This window comes from Mus caroli, unplaced genomic scaffold, assembly GCF_978045245.1.
Source record: "Mus caroli unplaced genomic scaffold, Mus_caroli_1 scaffold_14, whole genome shotgun sequence".
NCBI classification, from domain to species: Eukaryota; Metazoa; Chordata; class Mammalia; order Rodentia; family Muridae; genus Mus; species Mus caroli.
Genome location: NW_028227269.1, coordinates 109899844 through 109917753, shown reverse-complemented (window position 1 = coordinate 109917753; position 17910 = coordinate 109899844). Strand labels below are relative to the sequence as shown.

The following is a 17910-nucleotide window of genomic DNA, read 5'->3' as shown; positions in this document are numbered from 1 at the left end:
TAGTCCCTCCGAGCTCTGGGGGTACTGGTTAGTTCATATTGTTGTTCCATTTTACAGCACTTTTAGGAATACAGAAAAATGGAACAGAAACACAATTTTCCTGCTTTCTTCTCATCCCACGGCAGACCTAGCACTTACTAACTATCATTGTGATCTATCTGTTACAGTGATGGACCAGTTTTGATATGGTTTGGTTGACTGAGATCCTTGGCTTATAGGCTGAGCTTCACTCTTGGAATATAGCTCTGTGAGTTTTGACAGATGTGTAATGTTCCACACTTCCAGTGTCATTCAGAATAGCTTTGTTGCCCTGAAAGACCCTGCAGTCCATTCTCCCTTGCAGCCCTGTAGCTGGTCCAGACTCTATTGTTTTGCTTTTCTAGAATCTTATACACTTGGAATCCAGCAGTATGTATGTAGCCTTTCAGACCAGTTTCACCCAGTTAGAGGTCCTCCTCGTCATTTTCTGACTTGATGGCACATACCTTTTTATTGCTATAGTCTTCACTGTCTGAATAGGTCAGTTTGTTGACTCATTCATCTACTAATGGCATCTTAGTTGTGTCAAAATTTTTGGCAATTCTGAGAATTGATACAAGCTTTTGTGTGAAAATAAACATCATATGGTAAAGTGTTTTTGTGTTTGAGGAGAGGTTTTGAGACACTGTACCTAGATGGGCCTGGCACTTAACTGTGAAGTCCAGGCTAGTCTTGAACTTGCAGCCCTCCTCCTACACCATCAGCCTCCCAAGTGCTGGGCTGGAATTAGAGCTGTGACCCCTGTTTTGTTTTATAGAACATTTTATAGGACTGTCTTCCAAAGTGGCTGTGGCATTGTCTACTGCTTAGTTCCTTTTGCTGCGTGCCTGTAACATAAACAGTGACAGCAGAGTTGGCAGGACTGTGGAGGGCCGTTTGCCTGACTGAGGGTGACTACTGTGTCATTGTTCTGAAAGCTGTTCCCTGTGACACTTCTTGTGCACACATGGCATTTACACATCAGCTTTGCTTAGATGTGTGTTCACATTATTTGCCCCTTAGAAAAGGTGTGTTTCCATACTGATGTTAAGAACTTTCTGTGTTTTAGGATACAAGTCCCTTGTTGCCTGTACACTTTTCCAGATATTTTCTTAGTCTGAGTTGTGACTTTCAATTTTCTTTTTAAGATTTTTTTTTTCTCAAGACAGGGTTTTTCTATGTAGCCCAGGCTGTCTGCAGTGTGCTCTGTAGACTAGGCTATCCTCGAACTCAAGAGATCAGCCTGCCTTTGCACTACAATCCCAAGAACTGATATTAATATGCATTTTAGGCTTAAGTATTTATTTATTTTGAAATTTTTTCATCACTCTATTAAGGCCAACTCTTCCTTTAAAACATGGTCAATTTCCAATTATTATTATATCTTTTTTAAAAATTGACATGGGACTCATATAGCCCAGGCTGATTCAAATTCTCTTTGTGGCTGGGGCTAGTCTTGGTCTCCTGATCCTTCTGCCTCAAGTGCATCATTTGATCTTGAGTGCATCACTGCATCTAACCTCTTGTTTAGAGTTATTTTTCTCTGAATGTGGGATTGCTTCCCGTTGCCATACAGCGCCACCTTGTGGGAGGATGGAGTCTGGCTAGAGGCATCCCGATGTCTAGGTATGAGGGAATCTGCTGAGACTCTTTGGACTAAGTCAGTGGGTAAAGGGGTAAATATTCTCTTATCTTTATTGTGAAGAAAACTTGAAGATAAAAAGGCAGACAAACACATATCCTTCAGGATTCAAAAGTCCTACAAAATCATATAACTGGGGGATTTATGTAGTCAGTCCATGCTTTATGCCTGGTGCTGATCCAGGTACTGATGACACAGCTGAAGGCTGACCGGGATCTCTGTTCTCAGGAAATGGAATAAGCATTTGAACCCTGAGCCAGGTGAGAGACAGGTAACAGACAGAGCTCCTTTAGTTAAAGTGCTGAAAGAGGCTGTTACAGCTCGGAGCAGCTGAGTGCAGTGGTCCGGTCCAGCATCAGGGCAGTATGCATGGAGACAAAGTAATGTATCTAATGGCAGGCGCACAGCAGCATCCAATTAGGTTGCTTCGCAGAGGTGCTGGCTTGGGCTCCATCAGTAACAGTGATGTTGTGCCCAGAGTCTGAGGATGTTTCTGTTTGTCTTTTTTTTCTCTCTCTTAACATCTATTTACTTTATGTATATGAGTATCTGCCCTGCATGTATGTATACATGTGTGCCATGTATGTGCAGGAGGCTTCCAAGACCAGTAGAGGGTATCAGATATCCCAGAACTGGAGTTATAGACAGTTGTTAAATGCCATGTGGGTCCTAGGAATTCAGCCTACGTCCCCTTTAAGAGCAACAAATGCTCTTAACCACTGAGCCATCTCTCCAGCTTACATCTCTGAGGCTTTAAGTTAAACACAGAGATGCAACATGTCAGACCCAGAGGAGCTTAGAGTCAGTCCTCTGGTGCATGGAAGAGCTAAGGGTTTTTCAAGATGGCTGTCTATGCCCACCTCAATGAATCCTTTCCATAGTTTCTGTGAGCTCCTTACTTATTACCTACCAAGGAAGTTAACTAAAATTTAGTGTATCTTTATTGTGTTCTTCCAGGTCATTTATCTTTGCTATCCCACACTTCCTTTTGTTTTTTTAAATATTTATTTTACATATGTGTCCACTGTCACTGTCTTTAGACACACCAGAGGAGGGCGTCAGATCCCATGACAGATGGTTGTGAGCCACCATGTGGTTGCTGGGAATTGAACTCAGGACCTCTGGAAAAGCAGTCAGTGCACTTAACCTCTGAGCCCTCTCTCCAGTCCCCACAGTTCCTTTTCAATAGGAAATGAAAGCAAGACAGATCCAGAGTTTCATCAGAGCAGAGTTCAGTGCCGTTGCCTTAAAAGAAACATTCCCAGAGTCCACCAAGCTCCTGCTGAGAATTGAGAACCAGTAATGAGGGAAAGCCCTTCCCATCACCATCAGCAAAGTCAGCACACAGCTAAGGAGAGAGCTTGAGGCTCAGTCAAGGGTTTGTGCTACATAAGAATTGATTGCCTTTTTTGAAAGTCTTGTAGAGTCCACTTTCTAAAAACAAATTCTGAGGAACAATTTGTGTGCCATAAATTTTGCCTGTTTTAAGCCAGATATGGTGGCCTTTAATCCCAGCTGAGACAGGTGGATCTCTGTGAGTTTGAAGCCAATCTTGTCTACATAGTGAAAACCTGTCTCAAAAATAAATAAATATGCCTATCTTAAGTGAACAATTTAGTAATCTTCAGCAAATGTACAAAGCTGTAGAACCATAACCACAGTCTGTTATTGTGGGCCTGGGAACCAGAGGAGATTTCTGTCCAGGCCTGGTTCGAGGGTTCCAGCGAAGGGAAGTGAGTCTCTGCCACTGCCATGCCTTCCAGGTCACTCAGTAACTCCGAACAGCTCTGGGCTGAGAAGCCAAGTGCGGTGGGACCTCAGATGGCTCTTCAGGAGAGAAGATCCCTTTCCCAGTGTTACATACAGCTCTTGGAACAAAAGACTCAGAGGAAGGAGTAGTTTTCACGTACCTTTAATTCCCTGCATGGATTTATATACAGTTCTGGGGGTGACTCAGGGTTCAACAGCAGGTACCTCTCATTGGCTTGGACTGAGTGTTTGGGGGGAAGCTTTATTTGCACGTGGGAAGGCTTGGTGCTGTTCCTACATGACTGATAGCCACACGGGGCTGTGGGGGCCGTAACTTCGGCAGGAGCCAGGGATCCAGGAGACACGCTCGAAATTACCACCCACCGGGTCCCACTGGGGTTCAAGACCTAAGCTGGACTAGAGACCAGGCTGTCTGTGCATAGCCCCGTTGTCCCACATCTTGGGACATCATGTCACTGTTCATTCCCAACCAGCAGGCAACGAGTCTTTCCACCTCAGCAGATGTGACGGTTGTCGACATAAACAGGATCATATACTGTGTGGGGGTTGTTTTTATCTTTGTTTGGGGGATTTTGGTTGGTTGGTTGGTTTGGTTTTGGTTTTGATTTTGGTTTTTTTTGTTTTTTGTTTTTGGTTTCTGGCCTCTTCCACTTGTATAATGTGGACAGAATTCATCCATGAATAGTCTGTTGTATGGCGGGCCACCTTTTCTTTGTTGATAGTCAGTTAATAGACTCAAATGGGTTGCTTCTTCTTTAGCTATTATGAGTGAACCAAGCCGTCATGACCACTTCTACGGAGTACTTTGTATGGACAGATGTTACTTCTTGCAGTGGCTTCTGAGAGGTGGTATTGCTGGATCATATGGTTAATCTATGCTTCCATGTAAGAGACTGCTGTGTTGTTCAGAATGGCCACACCACTGTACATTTCCACCCGAGTGTGCAGGATTCCTGTTCTCCACATCCTTATTAACACTTGAGATTACCTATCATTCCATTATAGATATGCTAGTATTCTTGTGTCTGTGCACATGTATGTTCATGTGTGTGTGTGTTCACATGCCTATGCATGTATATGTCAAGTATGTTTGTGTGTGGGGTGCATATGCTGAGTATATTCATGTGTTTGGATGCACATGTGTGTGTGTGGAGGGCAGCCCAGAGGGTATTCTTTGAGGTGCCACCCAATTTTTAAGTTTTTTATAATTGTTGTTTGTAGTTTGTTTGAGGCAGGATCTCCCTGTGCAGTCCTGGCAGGCCTGAAACTCTTAGAAATGCTTTTGCCTCTGCACACTCTGTGTGAGTACTGGGACTGAAGGTGTGAGCCACCACACCTGTCACCCTGGTTTTAGAGACATAGTCTGTTGTTGGGCCAGCAAGCCCCAGTGTTCCAGAAGTTGTTGCCTCCACAGTGTTGAGATTGCAAGTGTGCTGCCATGCCCTGATTATTCTGTGTGATTATTCACCAGAGATCCTCTTGGCCTTGATTTTTGATGTTGAGACAAGGGTTCTACTGTGTGGCCCAGACTGGCCTGAAATGTGCTGTCTAGACTAGGCTGACCTCAGATTCACAGAGACTCACATGCCTCTGCCTCCAGATGTCTAAAATTAAAGATGTGCACCATCATACCCAGCCCCCCTTGTTTCTGAACTTCAATGAAAGATTAGTGAAAAAAAACTCTGGAATGCTTTCTGAGCAGAGGTTCTCAACCTGTGGGTCATGTCCCCTTTGGGGGAGTCACATGTCAGATATCCTGCATATTGGTGTTTACATTACTCATAACAGTAACAGTTATAAAGTAGCAACAAAATAACTTTATGGTTGGGGGTCACACAGCGTGAGAAGCAAAATTAAGGGGGTATAGCGTTAGGAGAGTTGAGAACCACTAGAGGAGTAAAGGAAGTCTTTGGTTTAAGTTGTACCCAAAGAGTATGTTTTAAATTATTTCCATTATTATGTCTAAGATCTTAATCAAATTGACCAAATCTTTTTTTATGGAAAAAAGAATATAGGTCAGACCATCTTTACTTTTTCAAATGTATTATGATGTATTTTGGAAGTTCAGACCATTTGTTTTTCTTTTGCTATGATGTTTTAGTTTATTTCTAGGGGCCAATTTTCTTAATGAATTTGATTTTAAGTGTTTTATTAGTAATATTAGGGGCTCTTTTTGGATTCAGATTAGCCACTTATTTATAATGTGAGCTGCAGATATTTTTCCAGTTTGTCTTTGCTTTGTAAAATTCTTATTTTAATATGCTTGAATAATCATTCTTCTTATGATTTTGGGTTTTTAATTATTAGTTAGAAAGGGCTTTTATAACTATATAGTTATAAAACATATTTGCTTAGTTTTAAATTTTTTATTTAGTCTAGAATTTGTATGGTTTTATGAGTTATATCTACGGCAGGACTGCAGAGATGACTTAGTGTTAAGAATATTTGCAGAGGTTGAGCAGTGGTGGTGCACGCCTTTAATCCCAGCACTCGGGAGGCAGAGGCAGGCAGATTTCTGAGTTTGAGGCCAGCCTGGTCTACAGAGTGATTTCCAGGACAGCCAGGGCTACACAGAGAAACCCTGTCTCAGGGGGAAAAAAAAACAAACAAAACAAACCTTGCAGGACCTGGGTTTGGGTCCAAACACTAACATGGTGTCTCACAGCCATCCACAACTCCAGTAACAGGAAAGTCCTCTTATGACTAACATGCAGAGAAATACTAATAAATATTAATTTAAAAATAAAAGAACATTCGACCTGAAAGCATGAGATAGAGAATGAGTCCATTTTTCTTTCCAGGTGAGAAACATTCACGTACAATAGAACCCTTTTTTCTACTTGGTTTTGAAGCATTGTGTCATTTAATTTTTTTCTTTTTCTTTTTTTTTTTTTTTTTGTTTTTGAGACAGGGTTTCTCTGTATAGCCCTGGCTGTCCTAGAACTCACTCTTTAGACCAGGCTGGCCTCGAATTCAGAAATCCACCTACCTCTGCCTCCCAAGTACTGGAATTAAAGGCGTGTGCCACCACTACCCGGCAATAGGTCTGATTATGAGATGTCAGCTCATCCCATTTATATCTTCGCATTGAATGTTTTTTATTTACTTAATTAACTTGTATGGGGGAGAGGTGCTGGTGTAGGTGTGTATGTCCTGGGGTGCGTATGTGGGGGGAGGTCAGAGGACTGTTTTGGAGAGTCTGTTCTTTCACCATGTGGTCCCCCTGTCAAACTCAGGATTGAATTTAGAGTGCTGGGCTTGGCAGCAAGTGCCTTTACCACTGAGCCATTTCAACACCTACAATTGATTTTTTTTTTAGATTTTTAAAATTAATTATATATATATGAATATATGAGTGTTCTGCTTATATGTATATGTATATATCACACACATGCCTGGTGCCCACAGGTGCTGAAGAGGGCATTGAATCCCCTGGTTCTGGAGTTACAGACATGTGGGTGCTGGAAATTAAACCCAGCTCTTATGTGAAAAAAACAAGTGCTCTTAGCTACTGAGCCATCTCTCCAGCCTACAGTTGTGTTTGCTAGCATAAGTTAGAAATAGAAAGCTCTTTATATGAGGACTCTAAATTGTGGTCTTAATCTTTTCTCTCACAGATGATATTAACCGTGTTCTTGAGCAACAATGAACAGATTTTAACAGAAGTTCCTATAACACCAGAAACCACCTGTCGAGATGTCGTAGAATTCTGCAAGGAACCTGGAGAGGGCGGTTGCCACCTGGCTGAAGTGTGGAGAGGAAGTGGTATGTCAATCCTGCTCAATTGGAAACATTGCTGTGCCTCCCAGTTATCTGTAACAAGTGGGATAGCTCAGTAGTGTCTGTGGTCTCATGGACCACAATGATTATAGGGCAGAGGACAACTTTCAGGAGTGAGTTCTAGCCTTCTATAATATGGATTCTGTGGATCAAACTCAAATCAGGCTTTGTGGCAAGCACCTTAACCAGCTGAGCCATCTTGTTGGCCCATCAGTAACTGTTTTTAATGTTTTTGGTTTGGTGTGTGTTGTGTTGTGTTTTTGGTGCTGGGGATGGAACACAGGACCTTACACATGCACAGTGCACAGTCTACCAATGAGCTGTATACCTCAGCATCAGTTAGGCAGCTCTTCTCTGTTCTAATTACATCAGGAAGACAGCATTGGTATAAGTAGTCAGTCCCGCACAAATAGTATTAAACTGAGAATAGTAAAATCCTGGCTTTTATATTGAAAGACTTGTTAGCAGTCAGGCAAAGAAAATTCTCAAAGATAATATGATTGCATGGAATTCTGCAAAATGTACATCCTAAAGAAGAAATATGCTGGGTGTGGTGGCACACGCCTTTAATCCCAGCACTTGGGAGGCAGGGGCAGGCGGATTTCTGAGTTCAAAGACAGCCTGGTCTACAGAGTGAGTTCCAGGACAGAGAAACCGTCTCAAAAAACCAAAAAAAAAAAAAAAAAAAAAAAAAAGAAGAAGAAGAAAGAAGAAATATAAACTGGGTGTGTTAGTGCATGGTTAGTGCATGCCAGTATCCTGTAATTGAAGGCAGGAGGATCAGGAGTTCAAGGTTACCCTCTCCTACATAATGAATTTGAGGCCAGCCTAGGCTACATGAGACCTCATCTTGAAAAAAACAAGTAAGAACTAAAAAGAAAATAGAGAAGTGGTTGACCTTAGAAAGCAGATGGCATCAGACTAGCACACATAAGGCCCTGTACCACAGAGAAGCTAGAAAGCAGGTGTGCAGATTTAAACAGGAGTGGCATTAGGAAAGTGGTGCTTAGAGTGAATACACCAGGTAACTGAGGTGTGGTGAGTCTCCACTGGATGCTGAGGCAGTCATCAACCGCGAGAGTGTGCGGTGATGGTGAGGGTAAATGTCCGAAGGAAGTGTTTAACCAACCTCCAGGGACAGGTTCTGTGCGCGTGTCTGTCTGTGTGTGGGAATGTGCACATGAGTGCAGGTGCCCACAGAGGTCAGAGGCGTTGAGTCCTCTGCAGGATTGTGAGCTACCTGCTGTTGTTAGAGAGCTGAGAGTTAGCTCAGTTCTTCTGGAGGAGCCGTGTGTGTTCTCAGCACTGAGCCGTCTCTGCAGCCCCTGGGACTTACCGTTTAAATAGGCCAGTGCAGACATTTTAAGTCTATTTATGAACCTGTACATATAAACACACTGCTTTTGAAACTAAAACTATGGTTTGAAATTTACTTTTTATTGTTGAGCTTGTTCTTGTTTTCTGATATGCTTAACAGTGGGTTAACCTTGGGCTAAGCACACATGGATTTAAGCACACATGGATTTCACGTCATCCAAGATAGAACTGTAGCTATCCTACCCTTGTAACTGTTGTACCCTGATATCAGTTAAGCAAGTAAGGCAGGGCTTGCCTACTGTGGATGGCGAATGGTTCAAAGATAAGTCACCGCATGCAGTGTGTTGGAGCTGAAAGGGTACTTAGTGCAAAGTAAGCAGTTTGGGGCTAGAGCCATGGCCTAGTGGAGCACCCACTTTCTCTTGCAGAGGATACAGGTTTGGTTCCCAGAATTAATGATGGCACACGATCTCTGTGAGGTTTCACTGGGTCCAGCGTTCTCTTTTGGCCTCCAAGGCCACTAGGTACACAAATAGAAGTGCACATACATACATGCAGGCAAAGATACATACACATAAAATAAAATTGAATATTTAAAAAAAAATAAAAAGCAAACAACTTACAGTGAAACCTGGAATTTAAATTTCAGTTTGAATCGTGGAATGGTGTCTGCACATGAGTAATCCCAGCACTAGAAGGCTGAAGCAGGGGACCCTGAACTGCAAAGTGACACAGTCTCCAAATCCAGAATAATAACAGTGATGTTGATAAGAAGAGAAAATAATAAGAGTAGTGACGATGAGATTAAACTTGTGTGGCACTACTGCCCAGCAAGATAAGCTGTCTCTGATGTGAGCAAAGTTAATAATCTTGAGATTCCCAGAAAATTCCAGTCCAAAGAGGAATGCGACCTTTCCCAGAGTCATGCATTTAGGTCTGAGCTGATTCATTACCATTTTAACATGAAGAATATGAAACATCCCTGTGTCGGCACCTTCACAGCAGAGGCTCCTTGTGCCTCAGAGCAGGTCAGGAGCTTCAGCTAGACTCTGGGCTGGGGGGCTCCTGTCCCTTAAGTGTCTCTGAAATTTTCCATCTTTCACACATTCAAAGAACAAATTATCTCTTTTGATATAAACAAAGCCAGTAAGGAAACGAGATGACCACTTAATTCATTTATGAGACAAGTGTAAATTCTGTACCAAAATTGAGCAAGAAAAGTATAGGCTAATCTTAGCCTGAGTGTTTGAGGCAGCATCTCATATAGCCCAGGTAGGATTCAAGCTCCTGTGTCCCTCAGAGGGAGGTGGGGCTTCTTATCCTCTTCCCTTTCCCTTGGTGCTGGAACCATGCGTGCTGCATGCTGCCCGTGCAGTGGAGGGCAGACCCAGGGCTTTCTACAAGCTAGGCAAACATTCTTCCAACTGAGCTACACTTCTAGCCCCCTTATTTTGAACATAGATGAGAAAACCCTAAATAAATATCAGCTAATCCATTTCAGCAGCAAGTTGAAAAGTTGTGCGACATTGTAAAAGTCTGTTTATAGAGGAGAATGCACTTGGTCCAAGTGAGACCTGTCGCTGCGTTAAAGATCAGTGTTATCATTTAGTTACCAGCTGAGTACAATGGCTTTCTCCCTATTCAATAAGTGACCCCCGAAGCCTAAAGTAAAGCTCACACTTGTTACATATGTCTCTGACTGCAGACACACACACCTGTTAGAACCAGAGGAGAGAGAAGTGTTCTCCTTAGTCTTCTGCCCCAACATGTGCCCTATTAGAACATCAGACAAACTCAACTTAGAATCATCCTGCAGGTCCCTGTCTGCTTCTCTGCATTGCCATGTTCTAAAGAACAAGGACAGAGCAACTGCTGAGGCAGGGAGTTACACAGTTACATACACTCTCACGGGTGGGACTCCGCACTTACACAGTTACATACACACTCACGGGTGGGATTCCGCAGTTACACAGTTACATACACTCTCACGGATGGGAGTCCGCACTTACACAGTTACATACACTCTCACGGGTGGGAGTCCGCAGTTACACAGTTACATACACTCTCACGGGTGGGATTCTGCACAGAGAAAGAGCACTAGTGAGAAGCTGCTGAATCCAGAGAGCCAGCAGCCTACCAGCGGTCTGCCTGCCTGCCAGCCAGTATGACCTGCTTGGTTTCACAGCTCCCCCAGGGAGACTCAGGTGAAGGTATGTAATACTGTCTTGGCAATTATTCTACTAGTGCAAAATAAAAATGTTTATGAGAGAGTATCTCACTAGGTAGCCCAGGCTGGCCTAGGACCTCCTATCCTGATGGCTGGCTTCAAACTTGCCATCTTCTTACCTCTGCCTTCCAAGTGATAGGATTATAGATATGGCAGGTAATAGTCTAAAATTATTAATATATCAGAATAAAACATTTTTGAGATATATGATGTGCAAACTTGAGAGATTGCTCAGTCGTTAAGAATGTTTGCTGTTTTTGCAGAGGACCAGTGTTCAGTTCCTGGCACCCATGTTAGGATGCTGACAACTTCGTACTAATTCCAGCTCTAGAGGATCCTGTGCCCTTTTCCAACCTCCATGGATACCTGAATACCCCTGCCTATACCTACACCCAGATATAGACACATACACATAAAAAGACTCTTGCGGAAAAAAACAGAAACAGAAAATCTGGGTTCTATTAATGTGAGCTCAGTGTTATGTGAGGCCCTGAGGTCAGTCCTCAGGACAGTAACAGACGGAACTGCAGAGGAACAGATGCGGTGCTCAAGAATTGCCTGTGTGGTGCATCAGCACCTATAGAAGCCTCCTTGAGGAACACCGAGCTAGTGAGAAGAGAGATGCACAGTCCAGATCACTGTTCCCTCTTGGATGCTGGAAATTTACTTTGCTGTGCATTATTGCATTTGTATGTTGCTCATTATCCTTCGTTTCTCATTAATTCTACTTGTTTATTAAAAGTAAAATGTGGTGCTTGTAGTGTTCTTGGATTCATGTGCGTGTAAGAGTGTTTGTGTGTGTAAGTGTGTGTGTGTAAGAGAGAGAGAGAAGGAGGTAGGGAGGGAGAGAACGAGAGAGGGAGCGAGCTTGCTTGGCTAGTGCCCCTGCCTTGGTTTCTGGAGTAAACTGCAGTCTTTCTCCTAGAGCGTCCCATCCCCTATGACCACATGATGTATGAGCACCTGCAGAAGTGGGGGCCTCGCAGAGAAGAAGTAAAATTTTTTCTTCGTCATGAGGATTCTCCAACTGAGAGCAGTGAACAAGGTAGGTAAATGCTTCCTTCCTTCTTCACTTGTTAACTTGTATCATACTAGTTAATTTTAGAGAACATTATCCATGCCTTTTCTTCCTGTACTCAAAGCTGTTGGGAGAGAGAATGTGTGTCCATGTGCCCTGACCTCTGCTGTTCAGGGTTATTTGAGTATAAGATTGTCACAGCTGTAGGCACAGCTCTAGCTTCCTGTCAGGACATTGCATTGGTAAGATGATGCACTCAATATGATAATGTATAAACATGCACTGTATGAAGGTATTAATTTTTAACAAATACCACATATGTCAGATATCCAGATTTTAAAATAAAACCTTGAAATAATAAAAAGAATATGAGAGATGTTTCTAATTTTAGAGTGGACCAGGTCTTTCTTTGTATCACATCATACCATAAAAGACAAGAGCAGCAAATGTGCTACTTAAAAACAAAGCCGTCCATGGTAGTGCATACCTGTAACCCCAGCACTCAGGAGACCAGGCAGGCAGGCCTCTCAGCTCCAGGCCTACCAGGGCTACATAGTGAATTCCTGTCTTAAAAACAAATGAAACAAAACAAAAAAACCCAGCCAGGTTTGGTGGCTCATGCCTGTAATCCCAGCACTCAGGAGGCAGAGGCAGGGGGATCTCTGTAAGTTTGAGGGCAGCCATGGGTACTCAGAGAAGCCCTGTCTTGAACTCCCCCCCCCAAAAAAGACAATAAAACATCAACCACCAACAACAACCAAAAATACAAACAGCAACAAAAAAGAAAAACTGATGGCAGTAAGCATCCTGACAACATGGGTGGATATATTTTCATTTCCATGTAAGAAATCTTAGAAGTTTATATGAAAAAAATGTTTGATAGAAAACCAAGAGACACTGTCTCTAAAGAAGTACACACACACACATATACATACACACACATATACATACATAAAATATATATTCATATATGCATGCAGGTAAGCATAAGCACAGAGCTGGGCCAGAGAGAGAGGACTCATCAGTTAAGAACACCGGCTCTCTTGCAGAGGACTTGAGTTTGATTCTGAGCAGCTACATGGTGGTTCACAACCATCTCTAACTTCAGTTCATGGGGATCTGATGCCTTTTTCCAACCTCCTTGGGTTGGTATGCATACATACATGTAGGCCAGCCGGGTCTACATAAATAGTTCCAGACCAGCCAGGGCTACACACTGATACCCTATCTCCAACAACAGAAACCTCACTAGTCAGGTTCTTGGGGGTTTTTGTTGTTGTTGTTGTTGTTTGGGTTTTTTAATTTTTTTTGGTTTTTTGAGACAGGGTTTCTCTGTATAGCCCTGGCTGTCCTGAAACTCGGTTTGTAGACCAGACTGGCCTCAGAAAGCCGCCTGTCTCTGTCTCCCAAGTGCTGGGATTAAAGGCGTGTGTCACTACCCCTGGCTTAAAATGAATAAATCTTAAAAAATAAAAAAGTGCAAGGCCTTTCAACCCAACAGTCTTCCTGTAGAAGTTCTCCATTCAAGCTATTCCTGAACCTATACAAAATGAGGTACACACAGTGTACCTTGAGGAACTATGAACTATTTAGGATGTCCACATGGTAAAGTGCTCTGCAGCTCTAACTACCTGAAGAAACCCCGTGCCCAGACCTGGAAGTGTGTTCAGAAGAGGAAACCTGACACCAGGCAGTGAGCATGCAGTCTCAGTGCTGCCTTCTGTGTGACTCAGACAAGAGTGACTGCGTTGGCACACATACTTGTGTGTGTGAAGCAGCTTTGGAAGGAGATGTGAGAAGCTGGACATTGCTAGCTTTGGCAGAAGGGAGCAGGATGCCTGCAGGACACGAAGGGGCCAGTGGTAAATTGTAGACCTGTCTGTTCTTTGAATTTTGAACTGTAGAAATATATACATATTTAAGATAAATTTTGTAAAAAATAAGGTAATTTTTTTCCTGATACATAAACACTGTAGAATTAAGAGATTTTTTTTAGGGCTGGCAAGATGGCTCAGCAGGTAAGAGCACTGACTGCTCTCCCAAAGGTCATGAGTTCAAATCCCAGCAACCACGTGGTGGCTCATAACCATCCATAACAAGATCTGACGCCCTCTTCTGGAGTGTCTGAAGTCAGCTACAGTGTACTCACATATAATAAATAAATCAATCAAAAAAAAAAAGAACTTAGTTTTTAAAAAAAGAGAGATTTTTTTATTAACAGTGATTATGGATGACTTTTGGTATTATAAAATAAACCCAAAAGGAGGTAATTTTATAAAGAAGGATGCCTGTACTGCATCCTTCTTTAAAACTGTTATCTGTTATCCTTCCTTCCTTCCTTCCTTCCTTCCTTCCTTCCTTCCTTCCTCCCTCCCTCCCTCCCTCCCTCCCTCCCTCCCTCCCTCCCTCCCTCCAGCAGGTTTTTCTCTATTGGTCCCTAGCTATACTAGAATCTCTTTATAGACCACGCTGGCCTCCAGAGTGCTGGGTAAAGGTGTGTGCCACCATGCCTGGTTGCCGTTCTTTATTTGTATTTTGTATTAAAAGGAATTGCTCTTGCTCACTGAACTAGTATTTGCTATAAAATTATATTTCTTTCCTGCTGGGGGCCTGCACTGGCCTTTAGAATGAATGGTACTGGGGTGGGACAGAACATTGGATGAAGGCCACAGACTGATGGTCTTTGGCCTTGTAACTCTCTCTTACTGTTCTGTGCTAGTAAACACTGGTTTCTTTTCCCTCTGACTCTAGGACTTCTTACTGGCCAGGCAAGAGCCTTGGAACTTGTTAACTCTTCATGAACCAGAGAGAAAAGAAAGTAAATGGTTAACACAGACAACAAGCACAGACACACACACACACACACACACACTCTCTAGTCAGGCCCAACTACCTGTCTCATCAACTCAACAAGTGTTCATGCATACTTACATACATACACATATACCTCCATATGTGTGTGTGTGTGTCTGTGTACATACACACACACACACACACACACACACACACACACACATATAGACAAGTAGTTATATACATTTGGTAGATGGGGCTGAGCCCCAGATGCTACACTTTATTCCTTCTTTCTGGCCTTCTTATACCTTCTTAGACAAAAGTTCTTTATAAAATTACCTCATAGATAAAATGTTACCCAAAAGGGGAGTTACAGAAGGATGTCAACAGAAAGTTCACAGTGTTTCCTTCTAAAAGCTCATTGTAAGTTCAAAGCAAGTTTCACGTGGCCTTGCTTTGCACATAGCTGTGGCTTCATCCTTGGATCTGACCTAGAATGAAATCTGTCCCAAGCCTGTTTCTATCCTTAGTGTGACTGTGAAAGTCCATCATATTCCTTGTTATGCAGCCGTTACTTACTGTCCTATGAGGAGGGGGAGGGGCACAGTCTATCCTCAATTCTTTTTTTTTTTTTTTTTTTAAGATTTATTTATTATATGTAAGTACACTGTAGCTGTCTTCAGACACTCCAGAAGAGGGCGCCAGATCTCGTAGCGGATGGTTGTGAGCCACCATGTGGTTGCTGGGATTTGAACTCTGGACCTTCGGAAGAGCAGTCGGGTGCTCTTACCCACTGAGCCATCTCACCAGCCCATCCTCAATTCTTTATAACATCTTTCTAGCAAAACAGCTAAATTAAATTTTCTTCTTTAAATTTTCTTTTTAAAATTATTTGAATCAAATCAGGAATTCTATAAAGTTATTAATTCATCTAGATAGCATTAATGCATAAAATTCATCTTCATGTTGACTTGCAAGGAATGCAATAGGGTGGGCTGATGCCCAGGAATCATTAGGCTATGTGATAGTGAGAGGAGAGGCATCTCAGCACAAGAAGTAATCCTGGGATGAAGTCTCTAAGGACCCCGCATACTTAGAGCTCACCATTGCAGGCTGTGAATCATAGTGTGCCGTCTCCAGAAGACTCACTCGCGTGTCTTTAGCCTTTCCCGCCTGGCTCCTGACACTTTCTCTTTTTTGTTGTTTTTTGAGACAAGGCTCCACTCTATAGCCTTGGCTGGCCTGGGACTTGATATGTAGACCAGGCTGGCCTCAAACTCATAGAGATCTGCCTCTGCCTCTGCCTCTCTGCCTCTGCCTCTCTGCCTCTCTGCCTCTCTGCCTCTCTGCCTCTCTGCCTCTCTGCCTCTCTGCCTCTGCCTCTCTCTCTGCCTCTCTGCCTCTCTGCCTCTCTGCCTCTCTGCCTCTCTGCCTCTCTGCCTCTCTGCCTCTGCCTATTGAACTTAAAGGCAGGTACACCATGTCTGGTAGTTAAAACACTGTTTGCTTGTTTGTTTGTTTTTATATTTTGTTTGTTTATTTATTTACTTGCTTATTTATGTGTGTGGATATTTTGCCTGCATGTACGTCTGTGCACCACATACATGTTGGTGCTTTCTAGAGTGTAGATCCCCTGGGACTTGTAGTTACAGAGGGCTATGAGCTACCATGTAGGTGTTGGGGAATTAAACCTAACGTCTCCAGAACAGCCAGTGCTCATAAGCACAGAGCCGTCTCTCCAGCCCCAGTTAAAACACTTTTGATAACAAGTCGATTTCATGCTAGAGAGAGAGAGAGAGAGAAATTAAAATACATAAAGCAACACATGAAAAGACTGATTGCAGAACATTTTTACTGTACTAATTCCTGGATTTCTTGGCCTGGTATTTTTATACTTAATTTTTTTAAAGATTTTTATTTAATTTATATGAGTACACTGTCACTCTCTTCAGACACACCAGAAGAGGGCATAGAATCCCGTTACAGATGGTTGTGAACCACCATGTGGTTGCTGGGAATTGAACTCATGACCTTTGGAAGAACGGTCAGTGCTCCCAACCACTGAGCAGTCTCTCCAGCCCCCAGTTTTATACGTATTCTCAATAAATATGCAAATAAGTGAAAAATTGAAGGGTTGTAGTTGTATTTGTTGTTTTTTCTCATTTCTGTGAGGAAAAGAAATAGCTGAGCACCAAAGAGATGACGCAACAGCTCCTCTTCCAGAGGACCTGAATTCAGTTCCCAGAATGAAGATCAGGCGGCTCATAATCATCAGAAAATCCAGCTGCAAGGGAATCCAGTGCCCTGCTCTGGACTCTGTGAACACTCGGGTAAACATATCGAATAAAAAATGTTTTGAGCACAGAGGTCACTCGTGCCGGTGTCAACCCACGTGTGTAGTGAACTCAGGGCATCATGATGTAGTGATGGGGACTTGCATGACCTGTGCCTTCAGGAACTTCAGCATGGAGTAGTGAGTGGAGCGGGAGGTCAGCCAGAGGAAGCCCTCTATGGCACCCAAGCACCCTTCCACCCGCAGGAGCACCTGAGTCAGTATCCAGAAATTGAAGAAGTTTCTAGAAAAGATAAGCTGCTGTCATTGCTGAGATGTATATGTCCGTTTGAAAGATTCAGAGCCTTCCTTGCTGGTAAAAGATGTTGAACCACAGCAAGAACCAAAGGAATTCAGACTGCCGATAGGAGATCACTTTGATAAGAATATCATGGACATTCTCAAAGGCAAGATCACTGTTGTAGAAGCATTGACCATAAACTCAGTAACCATAAACTCTCTCCAGGAACATGGACTGCTGAGAAGATCACCCAGGAATACCATTCAGAACTGAAGGATGCACAGCCCCTTCTCAAGTATTTCATTACTTCTGAAATCAAAATCTTTCCTCCGGAAGACAGGAAAGCAATACAGTCAAAAGGAAGAAAATCACAGAAGTTTCCTGTGTGCCCCCCAAGCTCCGTGCCCTTGGTTTTGTGTATTAAATTATACAAGTTACTGTGAATTGAGGGCCATAACGTTGAGAGCACTTTGACCTCTTCAGGATTGTACATATATATATTTTTTTAATTACATACATGTAGTTCCTGGGTATATGTTTGCAGTATTGATCATGTGGCCCAAATGATTCAATATTAAGTTTCACTCTCCAGTTTAGGATGGTTTCTTCTTTGTAGGAGACACTGAAAACAAGAGCCCCTGACCCCTGTAAGACTGGCATTGTCTTAGGGACAGGTAATCAGCAAGGGACACAGCGACTGTATTTCCCAATGAGGAGAGAGGAAACTGAGTGTGAAGGAAGAAAAATGTATATTACTACTCTAGAGATTAAA

General features: G+C 42.8%; 1 protein-coding gene and 1 pseudogene across 3 annotated transcripts in view; both read left to right on the top strand.

Moving 5' to 3' along the window:
• Positions 1-17910, top strand: part of Ppp1r13b (protein phosphatase 1 regulatory subunit 13B) — an 80433-nt gene that overhangs the window by 31184 nt on the left and 31339 nt on the right. For all 3 annotated transcript variants that reach the window (XM_029484499.2, XM_029484500.2, XM_021179433.3), the window contains exons 2-3: positions 7048-7195; positions 11680-11799. In XM_029484499.2, coding sequence (XP_029340359.1) covers positions 7048-7195; positions 11680-11799 — 268 coding nt within the window. The remainder of the gene's footprint in view (positions 1-7047; positions 7196-11679; positions 11800-17910) is intronic.
• LOC110307276 (NADH dehydrogenase [ubiquinone] 1 alpha subcomplex assembly factor 4 pseudogene) lies at positions 16992-17581 on the top strand (annotated as a pseudogene).